This window comes from Macaca fascicularis, chromosome 11, assembly GCF_037993035.2.
Source record: "Macaca fascicularis isolate 582-1 chromosome 11, T2T-MFA8v1.1".
Classification (NCBI taxonomy): domain Eukaryota; kingdom Metazoa; phylum Chordata; class Mammalia; order Primates; family Cercopithecidae; genus Macaca; species Macaca fascicularis.
In genome coordinates, this window is record NC_088385.1 from 61,495,407 (window position 1) to 61,513,216 (window position 17,810).

Sequence of the window (17,810 nt, forward strand, 5' to 3'; positions counted from 1 at the left end):
GGTATATGCACATACGTGTGTGCACGTGTGTGTACACGGAGGAAGGAGAAGTCCTGCAGATCCCAAACAGATCTAGATCCTGAGCAGTCTCCATGAGCACATTAAAAAAGTCAACAGGAGCAAATTATGCTATTTGCACAAGACTTTTTTAAGAGGAAATGAGAACTTTGGCGTCAACACTAGAACTGTCACAGATCAGGGTCTTTCCAAATGTCACTGCATAGTCCTATCTTCTTCCAACACTTCCTCCTGGCCTCAGTAATTAAAGAGGCAAGCATCTACATAGAAAATTTTCGTTACTCTATAACAGGGCCCAGGAGAAATGTTACCCCAAATTACAGAGCCTGGGAAAGAATTGGGTGCATAGATTAGAGGAAAGAGGCGGACCTCATGGATATGGGTGAGGTGCTGCTCTGTGTGATGTTTTGTCTTCTAGGTTATCTGACCTCCTTGATGACTGTCAGTTCGCTGATCTGTGTGTTGTCTCATGGGCTGCTTGTTGTACCTCTCTCCCCTCTGCCTCATCCCTGCACTGGTCTGGAAGGATGCCTCTATGGGCTGTATCACCTGGGCTCCCATGCCCTCTAGCTTCGAGTTGAGTTTGGCCAATGGAAGACACGTGGGAGATGGGAGGATGGGAAGAGGGAGAGGTCAAGGTATTTGTTCCTCCTGCTCCCTCCCTTGCTTTGGCATGTGTGGTAGGATGACTTCAGAGATAGCTCCTGGTGAGGCCCACATCTTGGCATTGGTGCCCTGCTGTAATTTCCTCCGCTTAACTGAGCTGGGTCTCAAGATTCACTCTTAAGAAATAGAAGATGGCAAAGTGATGAGGTAGTCACTTCTGAGACTATGACTTTAGTCTTGTTTACACACGCTCTGTCTCTGGATCTTCTCAGCTTGCTCTGATGAAGTGAATGGCCATGTGTGAGGCTGTCCTGTGGAGAAGCCAAAGTGGCAAGAAACTGAGGGCAGCCTCCAGCCTGTAGCCAGTAAGGAACCGAGGCCCTCAGTCCAGCTATCCGTGAGAACTCAACTCTGCCAGCTACCACGTCATTGAGCTTGGAAGTGGGTCTTTCCTCAGCTGAGTTTTGAGGTGACTGCAGCCTTGACGATACCTTGACTGCAGCCTCATTAGAGACTCTGAGTCTGAGGGTATGTCTACCTGAACTGCTGACCCATAGCACCTGTGGATAAGAAATGATGTGTGAAGTTACCAAATGTTTGAATAATTTTTACAGCCACAGATACTTAATGCAGCATGGTGTGGCAATGACTGTTTCTCTCTGACTGCAGATTCTGTCTGTCCCTGTTCCAGAGTGCCATCTCTTGGTGTCAGGTGACATTATTCACCCCCCAACCATGCTGCTTCAGACTTCCTGCTGTTGCTAGTCCTTACTTGAATCTCTGTAAATAATAGATACATTTTTCCTTAAAGAGTCTTAAAAAAAAAAAAAAAAGAGTCCTGAGAACCATAAACCACTGCTCAATGAAATAAAAGAGGACACAAACAAATGGAAGAACATTCCATGCTCATGGATAGGAATAATCTATACCGTGAAAATGGCCATACCGCCCAAGGTAATTTTTTTTTTTTTTTTTGAGACGGAGTCTTGCTCTGTCGCCCAGGCTGGAGTGCAGTGGCACAATCTCAGCTCACTGCAAGCCCCATCTCCTGGGTTCACGCCATTTTGCCTCAGCCTCCTGAGTAGCTGGTACTATAGGCACCTGCCACCACACCCAGCTAATTTTTTGTATTTTTAGTAGAGATGGGATTTCACTGTGGTCTCGATCTCCCGACCTTGTGATCCATCTGCCTCGGCCTCCCAAAGTGCTGGGATTACAGGCGTGAGCCACCTGCCCAAGATAATTTATAGATTCAATGCCATCCCTATCAAGCTACCAATGACTTTCTTCACAGAATTGGAAAAAACTACTTTAAAGTTTATATGGAACCAAAAAAGGGCCCGCATTGCGAAGACAATCTTAAGCAAAAAGAACAAAGCTGGAGGCATCACATTACCTGACTTCACACTATACTACAAGGTTACAGTAACCAAAATAGCATAGTACTGGTACCAAAACAGAAATATAGACCAATGGAACAGAACAGAGGCCTCAGAAATAACACCGCACATCTACAACCATCTGATCTTTGACAAACCTGACAAAAACAAGAAATGGGAAAAGGATTCCCTATTTAATAAATGGTGCTGGGAAAACTGGCTAGCCGTATGTAGAAAGCTGAAACTGGATCCTTTCCTTACACCTTATACAAAAATTAATTCAAGATGGATTAAAGACTTAAATGTTAGACTAAAACCGTAAAAGCCCTAGAAGAAAACCTAGGCAATACCATTCAGGGCATAGGCATGGGCAAGGACTTCATGACTAAAACACCAAAAGCAACGGCAACAAAAACCAAAATAGACAAATGGGATATAATTAAACTAAAGAGCTTCTGCACAGCAAAAGAAACTACCATCAGAGTGAACAGGCAACCTACAGAATGGGAGAAAATTTTTGTAACCTACCCATCTGACAAAGGGCTAATATCGAGAATCTACAAAGAACTTAAACAAATTTACAAGAAAAAAAATCAAACGACCCCATCAAAAAGTGGGCAAAGGATATGAACAGACACTTTTCAAAAGAAGACATTTATGCAGGCAACAGACACATGAAAAAATGCTCATCACCACTGGTCATCAGAGAAATGCAAATCAAAACCACAGTGAGATACCATCTCACACCAGTTAGAATGGCGATCATTAAAAAGTCAGGAAACAACAGGTGCTAGAGAGAATGTGGAGAAATAGGAATGCTTTTACATTGTTGGTGGGAGTGTAAACTAGCTCAACCATTGTGGAAGACAGTGTGGCAATTCCTCAAGGATCTAGAACTAGAAATACCATTTGACCCAATGATGCCATTACTGGCTATATACCCAAAGGATTATAAATCGTGCTACTATAAAGACACATGCACACATATATTTATTGTGGCACTATTCACAATAGCAAAGACTTGGAACCAACACAAATGTCCACAATGATAGACTGGGTTAAGAAAATGTGGCACATATACACCATGGAATACTATGCAGCCTTAAAAAAGGATGAGTTCATGTCCTTGTAGCGACATGGATGAAGCTGGAAACCATCATTCTGAGAAACTATCACAAGGACAGAAAACCAAACACCACAAGTTCTCACTCATAGGTGGGAACTGAACAATGAGAACACTTGGACACATGGTGGGGAACATCACACACCGGGGCCTATTGTGGGCTGGGGGGATGGGGGAGGGATAGCATTAGAAATACCTAATGTAAATGATGAGTTAATGGATGCAGCAAACCAACATGGCACATGTATACATGTGTAACAAAGCTGCACATTGTGCACATGTACCCTAGAACTTAAAGTATTTTATATATATATATATGTGTGTGTATATATGTGTGTGTGTGTATATATATGTGTGTGTGTGTGTGTGTACATATATATATGCCCTCCTGAGTGTGCCATCTGTTTTCTGCCTGGACCTCTCCACTGATACACCACTTCCTGTATGAACTGTGATGAATACCTTTTCCTCATTCCCTTCCCTGTGTGTTAGGCCGTGTTCTGGGGGCTGGTGGTGAAGCAGAGACTCCAAAGGGAGGAAGTGACATGGACTATTTAGGGTAGACCTGCTCCTGCATTGAGAACACAGGCATACGTTGATCTCCAAAGGTCATTCTACCCTGGCTGCTGTGCTCAACATGGCTCGTCTTCTCTGCAAAGCCCTGTGTCCTGCACAAGCTCTGCCACACTCCTCTGATGCCTCTGATCTTCTTCCACCATGGCCATTCGGGAGGTGTAAAGACAAAGCAATAGAGTGAAATTTTTAAAAATGTGAATTCTGTTTCTTTAACATACATACAGCATGTAGTACATGCCAAGCACTATTCTCAGAGCTTTATCCATTTTAATCTCATTTAATCCTCCTAACAACCCAATGAGATAAAGTACTATTAATACTCTTACTTTCTAGATAAGCAGACTAAGTCTAAGGCAGTTTAAGATGCTGGCCTATGATGGCACAGCTAGTGAGTGGCAGAGCTGGATTTCAACGTGGGCTTCTTAGCTTCAGAGTCTGTGCTGTCAACCACAACTCCTTGCTGGAATACTAAATTCCATTTTAAAGTAAATATGAGGCCTCTCTAATGTTAAGTTTCTCTAGTTTTAACTAATTGGTACCTGTATTCGTTAGGTTTCTCCAGTGAAATAGTACTAATTGGATATGCGTGTATTTGTATATATATATGTATTTATATATAGTGTGAATATTTATAGACACACAGACACACACATATATATAGAGAGATTGAGGCAGAGAGAGACAGAGAGAGAGAAAGAGAGAGAGGTTGATTTATGTTAAAAAATTGGTTCATGTGATTATGGAGGCTGGCAAGTCCAAAAGCTGTCGTTCAGGTCTGAAGGGTGCCAGGCTGAAGACCCAGGAAATAGCTGATGTTGTGGTTCAAGTCTGAAGGCCACCTTCTGGTAGAAGTGTTTCTTGCTCAGGGAGGTCCATCTTTTGTTCTATTCAGCCCTCAACTAACTGGATGAGGCCCACCTTCAATTATGAAGGACAATCTGCCTTACTCAAGGTCTACCAATTTAAATGTTAATCTCATCCAAGAACACCCTCACAAAAACATCAGAATAATGTTTGACTACATATCTGGGCATTGTGGCCCAGCAAAGTTGACATGTAAAATTAACTAGGACAGTACCCTTCAGTATTTTGATCTTGGTGACCACATATCTGGGCATTGTGGCCCAGCAAAGTTGACATATAAAATTAACTAGGACAGTACCCTTCAGCATTTTGATCTTGGAAGATTTAGTGCACATCAACTGGGCCCAGAGAAAAAAAAAAGACATGTTGTGTGCATCTTTGGAAAACTTTTTCCAGATCTTAAGGGGAAGGATTTTTTTTTTTTATCTCTAGTTTCACAGGAGTAAGGGGTAAGCTCCAGGAAGCTGTGGAAGAGTCCACAAAGACCAATAAGCGGGCCCTCTTCCTGCCTGTGGTCTAAGCAAAAAGGATTCTCATGGCTCCTATGGGGTCTAGCTACCTCATCTGGCAATGTCCAGAAAAGGACTTGGGGTCAAAGGCCAGGGCTAAGGGTTGCAAATTTCAATGCCTACAAGAATCAAGCAGGTACCATTAATGAGCCAGGCAGTCCAGGTACAAGGCAAACAGCAGCATACGTGCGATGATAAATAGTAATTGTCCTTCCCTTTCAGGTGTTGGAAATCAGGAGGAAGTGGTTGAGTTGGAGCAAACTGGAGTGTGCCTGCCCTTTGTAAAGTGGTCAGCTGCCTCTGCCTTGAGCTGATGGCTGCAGACATTCAATTCTTCAAGGAAAATTGGAAATCTGGATTCTCTTGTAAAACTCCTGATTTTCTTATTATTTCTGAACATTTCATTTAATAGTTTTACTTTGTAGTATTTTAAAATTAATTAATTTAAAAATTGACAAATGAAAATTGTGTATATTTATCACATACAATGTGATGCTTTGAAATATGTGTGCATTGTGGAACAGCTAAATCAAGCTAATTAACATATGCATTACCTACTTTTTGTTTTGAAATAACTTCAGACTTACAGAGGATTTGTAAAAATAGTACAAAGAATTTTCACATCCTCTTTCTAGATCCACTGGGGACTTGAGCTCCCAAATGTCAACATTTAATTGTGCTTGCTTTATCATGCTCTACCTTTGTTTCTGTCTCTGCTTTTTCCTTAACATTTTGAGAACTGGATTTGAATTTTTAATATACATAACAGAAGACCCCTTTAGAAATGGCTGTCCTTGATCTTTTTTTTTTTTTTTTTTTTTGAGGTGGAGTCTTACTCTGTCACCCAGGCTAGAGTGCAATGGAGAGATCTCAGCTCACTGCAACCTCCGCCTCCCAGGTTCAAGTGATTCTCCTGCCTCGGCCTCCTGAGTAGCTGGAATTACAGGCACATGCCACCATGCCCGGTTGATTCTTTTTGTATTTTTAGTAGAGTTGGGGTTTCACCATGTTGGCTAGGCTGGTATCGAACTCCTGAGCTCAGGCAATCTACCCACCTCGGCCTCCTAGAGTGCTGGGATTACAGGCATGAGCCACTGTGCACGGCCCCTTGATCATCATTATGATGACAAATCCTGATGCTTGTGGGTTTATTTTTAGAAACAATATTTTCTTGAATAGGCAGGACTTAGTGGAGTTTGTTTTTCTTCAAACAGTGCTCCCAAATATGTATGGTCCCCGACTTAACAACGTTTTAATTTACGTCAGTGAGAAAACAATACACATTCAGTAGACATACTTCTATTACCCATAAAAGCATTCTGTTTTTCACTGTCATTGTGGTTTTCAATAAATTACATGAGCTATTCAACACTATTAGAAAATAGGCTTTGTGTTAGATGATTTTGCCCAGTTTTAGGTGAATGTAAGTGTTCTGAGCTCGTGTAAGGTAGGCAAGACTAAGCTATGATGTTCAGTAGATTAGGTATATTAAATGTAGTTTTAACTTATATTTTCAACTTATGATGGATTTATCAGGCTGTAACCCCATCCTAAATTGAGGGGCATCTTATATGTGTTGTTAAATCTCCCTTTCCCATTTATTCATGACAGATTTAGAGGATTCCATGTGTTCTAGTTCCTTGTGGTTGTTGAGAATCCATCCAGTTTAAAATCTTACCTTCCTTTCCTCTCCCCAGCATATGCTTCACTGGAGAGACATGAAAAGGGGTGGGGTCTGGTTCTGGATCTCAGGGGAGGTGGGACGGGAAAGACAGAGATCTTTGAAGGTCACTGATCACAGTCAATGAGGGAGAAATCCTGATCTCCTGGCTTGGTCTACATTCTTCTGCTCCTCTGGAGGCCTCCACTGATGCAGGGTGTGGCGGTCACCAGATAAATGGTGGTTAGCTTCACTCCAGCCCTGCCATTGCTGTGGAACCCCTCAAAGAGTGACAGTTCCCTTAGGCCAGTGGCCCATACTCTCAACCCTCTCACCAGGTGCTGCCTCCTCCCATCCAGCCTGGAAGCCCCCCGTACAGCTTCTTGGCTTTCGGTCCTTCTTCTAAATGTACTCATGAGAGCAATGGGAATCCTAAGTTCTCTTCTTTGCTCTTCAGTGGCCTCAGGAGCCTGGGATGAGAGTGTCTTCTTGCATCTCTTCCATGAGCTACCATGAAAAACTTCTTGTTTCTAGAAATGTCAGATGATAAACAGGTACCCGCCTTTTTGTTCACTTTCCCCTGTGGCAGAAGTTGCTACAGAGATATAAACATTCATTCTGATCATCTTACTGCTAGGCATTTCCAGTCCTTGCAGTTAGGTGTGGCCATGGGGAGTGGGTTCTTGTATTACTTGCTAGTATAGCTCATACAAACCTCCAAGCAATCTGTTCCATGCTCCTTCCCCCTTTCTGTAGTTGGAATGGTGATAAAGATGACAGAATGATCTTGAAGCTAGATATTGAAGATGGCAGGGTTGCTGACATCCTGGAATCCTTAAATGACTCTGTGGAGAAGACAGACTATTGCTTCTTGCCCCCAAATCTGGAGCAAACCACCTTGACTTGTATATGTTTGTGCAATTATATCTTGGATTATTGTTTATAGTAGATTAGCCTTCCCTAATTAATATAATCTTGATACCTGGGGACATGGCTTTCTCAAGAGCTGTCCTACTATGCTCCAGTCTGGGCAGCTTCAGGTCAGTCTAGAGGGTGCATTCAGCTGGGGGTGAGAGGTTGGTGGGGGAGATGCCTGTCTCCTCCTGGACTGGAACCCTCAATCTAGGAGTGATTTCCACAGCCCTTCACTTGACTTGAAGGATAGAAGAAGCATCTCCCTCCCTTCTTCCATGGAGGTGTTCAAGAAAAATCTCTTTGCCATGAGCACTGCATTCCTCACAGAGCCAGTGATCCTGATGATTCCACTTTTCTCCTTTTGCACAGGGCAGAGAATGATAGTCCTGTGGTTGATTGGGATTGGGCTGGCTTTTCTAGCTCTAAGGAAGTCCCAGGGTGGTGGGCAGGCTCCAGATGTCAGAAGTTCTCCATGGAATGTGGGGTATTTGGGGTCTATGATTCTAGCTGTGGGTCCTAGAGCCAAATTCAAGGCAATGGGAAAAGTCCCACTCAACACTGATGCATAGTAAAATGGCATTGGGCAGGCAGAGTGAGGGATAAGGAGGCAACCAGTTTGCGACTTGAGGCTTAGACCCTGCAGATATGGGTGAGGGGCTGGGCATGAATCAAAGAACTTGCTGGAACTATGCTTTCTGGGAAGGCTGGGTCTGGAAGCTGTGTTTTGGGAGGAAGGGCCAGGGTGCCAACTGAAGCCTCATAGGGTGCTCCTCCAACCTCTTGGGCTCCTGGCCACGTTTCTTACCCCATCTCTTTTTAAGGAAAACATACACATACTCCAAGTATTACAGATGCTTTCAGTTTAATAGCTGTTTTTTAATTTTTTTTTTTTTTTTTTTTTAGGTTTTGGGCTGAAGACTTAAAGCCCGCTGCTCCTGGGCATCATTTCTCAGCCTCTCCTTACAGCTATAGTACTGAGTCAAGGACGTCTTTAACGTCATGGACGGCTCCTAGGACAGTCACAGAAAAAACGGGGTAACGGGGTAGGAAGACAAAAGGAAGGGAAAGAGAGCCAGGGAATTGGGGAAGGAGAGGGAAGTGGAGGGGGAGGGAGAAAGAAGGGGAGGGGGAGGGAAAGAGAAGGGGAGGGGGAGAAGGAGAAAAGCGGGAGGGGGAGGTGGAAGGAGAGGAATGGGGAAGGGGAGGGAGAGGAAGGGGAGGGGTAGGGAGGGGAAGGGGGAGTGGAAGGGGTGGGGAAGAGAATATTAATAAGGATTCCAAGGCCCCAGGCACCAGCTCCACCCCTTCCATTCCTCCTCAACTCTGTCTTTTGCTTTCCAAACTCACTGAGGCCTGGAGGGGCTTACACAGAAGTCAGAGGGATGGAGGTCAGATTCATTGGAGCCCCAAAGACCTACCCTCTTCCCCACCTTGGCAGGGGCAGGGGGCAAGAGCAATAAAAAAAAAAGCAAGTTAGACCCCAGGGAGTGTCAATATCAGACAAGAATGGCCATTTAAGTCCAGATGAGGAATTGGTGACATTTGAAAGCACAAAGTGAGGGGTCTTCAATGGGGGGCGGGGCTGTGGCAGTTTCAGATCTCATGCAAGGGGTGGAGACCAAGGCTGGTCCTGAGGGAGGAGTGGGGACATACTCACCTTTACCCACACTTTCTAGATCTTCAACTGCATCTTTTCCTAGGTTTCCGAGTCCCCCCAGAGTGTTTTTTGCTCCCTCTAGGCCTTTTTCTAGGGTGGATTCAGAAAAGAAGAGGTCATAGAAGCAGAAAAACTACTTCCTTTGTAGGAGAGCTCCTCCGCTTCCTAGGCACCATGGGCACCCCTAAGGTGAAGTGGTTTTGCTGAGGGAACCAACTTCTCTGTCATGGGAAGGTCGGTAAGCCAGTATTAGCTGCAAAACCTATGGCCCAGAAACCCTGTGTGTAGAAGCAGGTGTGCACCCCCAACCCCTCCCTAGGAATATGGGTGTAGCTGTGTCCCTGTGCTTGTGCCTGTGAGTGCAGACTGGCCCCCAGATATCTTGCTGTTTCATGCATCAGAATTCTATACCAGGCATTGGCAAAGAGACTTACCCAGAAGGCTGGCTCTCTGCTTCCTTGGCTTTGGTGCCTGTCTGGCTAACCCTGGGTCTTCACCTGCATTTTCCTTTCGAGCTGCTGATGCCTCATGGGAAGCTGCAAGGGTGACGGAGTGAGAGGAATAATAGCTACCTCCACTCTTTCCACCCTGGTGGGGGAGCAGGTGGTGCTTTTACCCCCTGAAGGTCTGGCTTGAGGATAGCTCCCTCTCTCCCAATTCCTCTAGAGCTTGACTTTCATAATGTGTTAGGTTTTTTAGCACCCCTCAAGCTTTTTCCTGCTGCCTCCAAGACTTTTCCTGCTCCTCCAGGGCCTTTTTCTAGAGTAGGTTATGGTTCAGGGAAAAGTAAAGTCATGTTGGCAGAAAGATCACCTTAAAGAGACTCCCCCTAGTTTTCATTCCGTATACCAGCCACCTAGTGTGAGTAGGTTTTGCAGAGGGCACTAGCTTCTCTCTTCTAGGCAGGTTGGTGGATGAGCACAGAAATTTGGCAGTCTCTGAGGGGGACTTCTGCATCTATAAAAAATCCATTTGTTTATCTGGAGAATCAAAACTTCTCTTATCGCACTGGTGCAAAACGCAGCAGGGGCATCTGAGAAGAGACCAAGGTGCCTGGTGTTCCCTCTGGGCTGTATGTGAGAAGGCAGGGAGGGCAGCCGTGTGCTGTGGTTGGGGCTTGCAGTGCGGTGAAGATGTGCAGAAATACAGTTTATCTTTCTGCCATTAATTATCCAGAGTGTGTACATGGCTGGGGAAGTAGAAATGAATGAGAATTAGATCCCTCTCTCAGGGGCTTACAGTCTAGGAAAAGAGACAGAACTGCTATATACCGGAAGCCCAGAAGAGCGAGGGATGAAAGGAGAGACTGGGACAGAGGCACCACATCCACCAGGCAGGGAGGGCTTCAGAGAGCAGCTGGGACTTGAAGCTTGTTAGAGCATGGACAGGTAGGGGTTGAAAAGGCACCTGGGAAGAGGAACGTTGAGTAGTAGAAAGTTACTCATGTTGGCCGATGAAACAATTGTATAACATTTGATGTGGAGAATGCAAGCAGTGGAGCCTAGGGAAATTACGTTTGAAAAGTACCCTGGATCTAGATCATGGATTCCCTGAATGTCAGGCTAGAAGGTGAAAGCTTCGTGATGGGAAATGGGAACCACATGAAAGGTTTTGAATTGAAATTGTTGGTGAGGGTGGGGCAGATGAAAACCTCTGAACCCATCTAATGTGAAGTTCCTCCTCTTGCTCAAGAAAAGTTTTCCTTTCTTTCCCATTTTTCTTACTCCACTTCTACTTCCAGAGAGGGCTACCATTTCCCCCATGCTCTGTCCTTCTCCAGTGCATGAGTCTCTCAGGAAGTTTCCCTTTTCCATGTCTCCTAAAGGTCGGCCTCCCAACTTTCCTTCCCCTGAACCCTTCTTCTGCTTCTCTGACTTCCTCCGCTCATATCCCCAGTCATTAACTCTCCCACCCAGGACTGGGGCAGGAGGAAGAGGAAGGACTCACGGTTCCCCGATCCTGGGGCAGAGGCAGCCTCTGGGTCATCTGCAAAGGAGGGAACAGTGACCATGTCAAGTAGGGTACAGTTGCAGGAGCTATATCCAGCCAGGGCTGCCTAGAGTTCCCAGGCCTCTAATCTCAGGAGCGTGGCAGTGGCCAGACAGGAGAGAAATCTCTGCTACACAAGGGGCCCATTAGAAATGCTTTTTGGTATCTCAACCAAATCCCTCTCTCTGTTATCCTCCCCAGACCTGGACTACTCAGAACATCCTTATGGAAATGGAATCATTCTCTGACTCTCTTCTATGTCTTAGATGTCCAAGTTATGAAGGGGCATGACCATGAGGGCATGATCACAGCACCTGCCCTAGTGACAGGGCAGGACTTGTTCTGATTGTCACCTGATAGAAGGACCTCAGAAGGACCTTCCCTCCATTTCTTTATTCTTCCAACAGCATGAATGAAGCACGCATTATGCACCAGACATGGTGTTAGAGGCTGGAGATACAGCTATGGGGAAGACAGTGTTTGCTCGGGGAAGCTGACACTCAATGGGGGATTTGGAGGAATTAACATAATTACATAAGCAATTGTTTAATTACATTTGTGATAGTGCTAGGAAGGAAAAATATAGGAGGGAAGAAAATGAAAAACAGGGACCAAAATGATTCTGGGGCTTCAGCAAGGCAGCTGTGAGGAAATACATGGACAGAGAGAGCTAGCGGGGCAGACACTTGGAAATTGAGTAGGAGTGAGGTTGACATGGGTGGGTGAAATAATGGGCAGGGGAAAAGACAAGAGGATGAGCAAAAGTCTTGGCAGTGGGAAATGGCTTGGTTCATTGAGGGGAAAAAGAATGCCAGAGTGGGCCAATCGCAGACTGAGAGGCAGTGCAGAGCCAGGCTGGGGCCACAGGGCTCCTGGCTTCCTCTGACCACAGGGTCCCTGTGTGGAGAACCCAGTGGGAGGCAGACTTGGGTGAACTGCCTCTGGTGAGGAGGGGAAGGGGAAATGAAGGCAGGGCCCAGTCTTCTGGGGACTATATGGTTGGGTGTCGGGGAAGAGCCATACTCACAGGCACAGACCAGGGCTCCTGCCAGAGCTGCCAGGAAGAGGAGACTCATGAACCTCATGCTTCTGTGTGCTAGAGCGGGTATGCCACCAAATCCTTGGAGATCTTGGGATCTAAGGTGTCGAGACTGCCTCTCTGGGCCTCTTTTAAGCATGACAGGGACCAATGGGAGCCAGTCTTCCAGTGGTGTGTTCTCCTCCTCCTCTTCTCCCACCTCAGAGCCACCTGTTAAGTCAACAAGGGCTGGCTGGGGCTTGCTAGTGCCCGCCTTCCCTGCAGGTAGGTCCTGGACAGCAGCTCTGGAGTTGGCACTGTCCTGACTTGCATCCTTTGCCTGCCTCTCCCCTTCCCATCTTGCTTGTCCCAGGACTCCCATCTCTGATCGCATCTGGGGTCCTGGAGGAGACTGTGAGAGGTTTCTAGAGAGGGCCCTGGCAGGAGGGCTGTGCTCAGAAGGCTCTCCTTCCACCTGGAAACAGAAGGGGGCCCCAAGATGTCAGATCCAGCCTCCTTAGGAGAGAGTGGGGGTGGCTGAGGCTTCCCTTGAGTGGGTTAAGCCTATCCCAGGAGGCTACCCTCACAGTATTTGGGGACCCCTCCTGACTAAGATCCAGAGAGGCTGCTGTCCTCTCTAGGGGTCTCCACATGGTAACCAGAGCTTTCCAACCTCAGTAGACCCTGACCAAGGTGTCTTCATTTCCAGCTAATGATCCTCTACCCAAGAAAATTCTCCTGATAAGTTAACCAGAATATGAAGTCAGTTCCCAGTTTGCCCTTCAGATGGGGGAGGGAGGCCAGTGGTGTGGATAATTCAGAGAAGTGGAGAATCCAAAGGTGCTTCTCTGTGCCTCAGAATCCCTTTCTGCCGACTTGTGTTTGCTTTAAAGTGGCAGAAACAGTCCTGGAGATAATGGGTTTATGACTCGATTTTGTTGTTTACTAGCTGTGTGGCCTTCAGAGAGGCAATTTACCTGCCCCACTTCAATTGTTTTTCTTTCTTCTTTTATTTTATGGTAATATTTAAGGTGTAACATGATGTTTTGATATACACGTATTTAGTGAAATGGTTACTATAGTCATGCAAATGAACACATCCATGATTTCACATAATTAGCCTTTTGTGTCTTTCTCTCTCTCTCTCTCTCTCTCTGTGTGTGTGTGTGTGTGTGTGTGTGTTTGGTAAGAGTACCCAAAATCTCCTCTTCCAGCAAAAATCCCAAATTCAGTACAGTATTACTGACTCCAGCGCTCGTGTTCCACTTCAGCTGTTTTGCATTTGATGATGAGAAATGATCATTCTTATCCTACAGGTTTCGTGTGAGGAATACATATGCCAAAACTGGTCAACTCCCTCCTCCATCTATTCCAGACCCAAGCTGGGGAGCTGAGGATAACTTGGAAACTTAGTTTCTGCTCCTGACAAAGCCAGTTACTTCCTCGAGATGTCTTTTCTCCATGGAGTGGAGCCTGCCCTTGCCCTGTTCCTGGGAACTTGGTGAAAATGGACTGAGATTTGTTTCCCGAGGTGCTTTGTCTGTGCCAGACATCGTGCTGGGCCCAGACAGATAGAGATAAGCAGACTGTGTCTTGCCTTGAGGGGATACACAGTAGGCAAGGATCTCAGACAGATGAAGGGACAATCGATGGTAGCAGGGGACTCTGTCCTGGAAGAGAAAGCATGCTCTTCCTAGCCTATGGGATTGAAGCAAAGGTGTCCTCCATCAGTTAAAGGCTGAATGATTTTGGCATGTCACATAATCTCTCTGACTCTCGTCTCTACAGTGTGACCCAGGGTACTTGTGAAATTCAAACAGGAATAGCTCAGATCCACTTTCTGGGTCAACTTTCTGGGGCTCTTCCCTGTGCTCTGGATGTCTCCTTCTCACTTCCATGGGAACTCAGTCCATCTGAGCTCCCACCGTCTCTCCTGTTTTGTGGTTTATTGTGAGCCTCTCTTGGCTTTTTTCCTTCAACATATAGACGTCTTAAAAATAAGCAAAATGTTCTTATACTCTCCCTGTCTAGCTTCTTTCCAATTATTCTGCAACCAAGCTTTTGAAAACAACTCCATTTTTTTTTGGCCTCAACATCCGTGTTTTGCTTTATGTTCTTATCACCCTGTAGTGTTTCCACCACCATCCCTGGAACTGAGAGACGTCCTTGCCAAGGTACTCAGATACAGTCGCCACTTTTCGGCCTTTATCTTATCTGATCTCAGTGGGCTCTGATACTGTTAGAGCCACTCATCTTTTGAGGTGCTGGGGTTTTCTTTCTCTCTTTCCTTTTTTCGACCACCCTTCAGTCCCACTTTGACTCACCTTGCCTGCCCCTTATTCTCCAGTGTTCTATTCTTAGCCTTCTTCTTCTCTCCTCTTATACACTCTCCTGTGTGACTCATTCTTGGAGTCACACTTCTGACTCCAACATCTTCTTTCCAGCCCAGACCCCTCTCCTGAACACTAATATCCACCAATGGATGGGCGGTAACAGGATGGACCAAACACTGATGAACCCTAGGGGTTGAAACTGGCCTTACCTACCTTCCCCACATCTCCACCATCACCTGCTCCTCCTCCTGCACCATCTTCCATTCTGATTAACAGTACTGACATTCACCCAGTTATCTAAATAGAGATCTGAGAGTAATTTTACATTTTTCCTTCTCGTGGCCCCCTATATACAAGGACACTGGCGTCTATCAAGTGCTGCTTCTTCGTCAATCCCAGGGCTCTGGCTCAGAAACCTCTGTCTGGATCCTTGCCATTTTTTATATCCACTGAAGAAACAGCTTCACAAATGGTTTTCCCTCTGACAGTCTCAAGTTCTATCTCCCAGCTGTCTAAGTGATTTCTAGTAGACAAACTATGTGCAGAGCGCACACCATCTTTCATGAGCTGGCTTCTGTCTGTCCCTTCAGTTTCAACCCTTTTCACTCCCTCATCAAGACTCTGCCTCAGTCACATTAAATTTCTTTCAGTTTCTTGCACAGATTTAATTTTTTCTTGCGTCTGCCTCTTCACGTATTTTCCTCCTTGTATTGTCTTTAATGCCCTCCTACGATTAGATGACAGAGCTTTTTCTTACTCATCCTTTAAGATTTGGATCAGAAATGCCTTCTTCCTGGAAAATTTTCTTTTTCTTTTTTTTTTTTTTGAGATGGAGTCTCACTCTATCACCAGGCTGGAGTGCAGTGGCACAATCTCAGCTCATTGCAACCTCTGCCTCCTGGGTTCAAGTGATTCTTCTGCCTCAGCCTCTCAAGTAGCTGAGACTACAGGCACGTGCCATCACACCTGGCTAATTTTTGTAGTTTTAGTAGAGACGGAGCTTCACCATGTTGGCTAGTATGGTTTCGATGTCTTGACCTCGTGATCCGCCCACCTCGGCCTCCCAAAATGCTAGGGTGACAGGCTTGAGCCTGGCCCCTGGAAGATTTTCTGGGCATTCTTCTTGTCTTGCTTCGCCTCCCCACCAAAGTGAGGTCAGAGTTCTGGGCACTTCCACCAGCCCCTTGCTCTTCTCTTTATCTATGCTTCACTTCGACGGAACTGGGATTGTCTGTTCAGTGCTTGGTTTTCCACACTAGACTTGAGCTGTGCAGTGCAGGACCATGTTTAATTTGTCTGTGCTACCCAGCCCCAGTGAGGATGCCAGACATACAGTTAGAATGCAGTAACTTTGGGTGAAGTGCAGCTAGAAACCTACAAGTGAGTGGGGCTAGAAACCTTCAAAATTTGGGCAAGAAATGTGAACTGGTGGATAAAGCTTAGATTAGACTAATAACATTAATCTGTTGGAAACAGATATACTAAGCTGCTTTTTAAGAAACTATTATTTGTTTATAGTTTTTTTCTTTGAGGTACAACTTATATACAATGAAACATACATATTAACTGTATTTTTTGGTCTTGACAAATGCATCTACTGATGTAACCCAGACTCCAAGCAAGATATGAAGCATTACCAGTAACCCAGAAAATTTCCTCCTGCTTTTTCCCAGGTGATACCTGCCCCAACTCCCAGAGGCAAGCTGAACTACTTTTTAAATACAGTCTTTTTTTTTTTTTTTTTTTTTTTTTTAAGAGACAGGATCTTGCTTTGTGACCCAGGTTGGAGTGTAGAGATGCCATCATAGCTCACTGCACCCTCAAACTTCTGGGCTCAAGCGATCCTCTCACTTCAGCCTCTCAATGTAATGCACTCATTGCTGGAATATCTGTGGGGTTTATTCAACCCCAACTTGATAACCTTCTTTCTCTGTCTTGTAATGTGGGCTTATGCCTGTAGAAACCTGACAATTCAGGCCATAGAAGCATCCTTGGGTCAGGAAAGAGCTTGCATGTTTTCAAAGGTGTGGAGAGTCTCTTTGGTGTTCTGTGGTAAAAAGGGTCAGCACTGGGCCCTCAATTTTCATGCAGTTCATGGTGTGATTCCCCAGGAAGGGTCCAGAAGACAGGTTAAGATATGGGGAATACTTGACTTTGGACAGAATCAGCTTCTGTTTAACCAATGACTTCCAGCTGATTCCTCAGAAGAAAAGGTCAGGTAGGTTCAGAAGTCCAGTGTGGGAATAATGTGGTTAAGAGTTGGGAGTCAGGAGGTGAGTTAAGTTTAATATCAAAGGTGGGTGGTAGAGACCTGTGCAGGGCAAGGAGAATTCAGAGAAAGGTAAGCAGGGCCTTTATTCCTTTTGCAGGTGCTGGGTACTGGCATCTGAGGGATAAGTATGAGTTGGTATCCATGCTCATGGAGCTCATAGTCTAGGCTTGGTAATAAAGATAGGCTAAATAATTCGATATTAATGTGACCCATAAAGGAGTACCTAGAAGGGAAAAATGAAGGTCTGAAGCAGTTCAGGGATGTTGAGAAGAGGGGAAACGTTAGAGGAAGCACTGAGGGGTATTATGGTCAGGAGAGTGAGGGAGAGGACGTGCTCCATTCCTGAAGATCTGAAACCAAGTGAGTGATAGGTCCAGAGATGGGGAGGCTTGAGTATGGGGAGCACCCGTGTGTGTGTGTGTGTGCATGTGTGTGTGTGTGTGTGTGTGAGTGCACGCACATTTGAGTGGGAGGTATGTGAAGGCAGAGGGTGATGCTCCCTTCTCAGTTGGAAGGTCATCTCGGGCAGATCATTACACAGCCCTCAGGAACAGTTCTTGCTATTTGCACAAGCCTTTTCCAGGAGGAGATTAGCCCTCAGGGTTCTGGAATCAGCACTGCCAAGGAGCAGCTTCTCTGTACTCCTCCTTTCCTCCCTTCCCTACCTGGGCCTCAGGAAAGAAAGGAGCAGGTACTCCCAGGGATTGTGGGGAGGGAGCAGAGGCCTGTAAGGTAAATACCCATCCCCCAACACTTAAAAAAGATGCTTTTCATGAATTTAAAACAAGTCTGTAATATTCACTATCAAGCTTAGCCTGTTACTCATTATCGAGAGGGAGGCACGGGATGGGAATGGGGGTAGGGATGGTACCCAGAAGACTGCAATTCCTT

At 45.6% G+C, this 17,810-nt stretch overlaps 1 protein-coding gene across 1 annotated transcript; it reads right to left on the reverse strand.

Annotated features, from left to right (window-relative positions):
* Positions 1-8,386: 8,386 nt before the first annotated feature.
* DCD (dermcidin) lies at positions 8,387-12,443 on the reverse strand. The gene is made up of 5 exons (XM_045365412.2): positions 12,324-12,443; positions 11,255-11,293; positions 9,742-9,843; positions 9,308-9,397; positions 8,387-8,660 (listed from the first exon to the last, which is right to left on the reverse strand). The coding sequence occupies exons 1-5, from the start codon at positions 12,379-12,381 to the stop codon at positions 8,617-8,619; spliced, it is 333 nt and encodes a 110-aa protein (XP_045221347.1). The 5' UTR covers positions 12,382-12,443; the 3' UTR covers positions 8,387-8,616.
* Between the last annotated feature and the right edge of the window lie 5,367 nt (positions 12,444-17,810).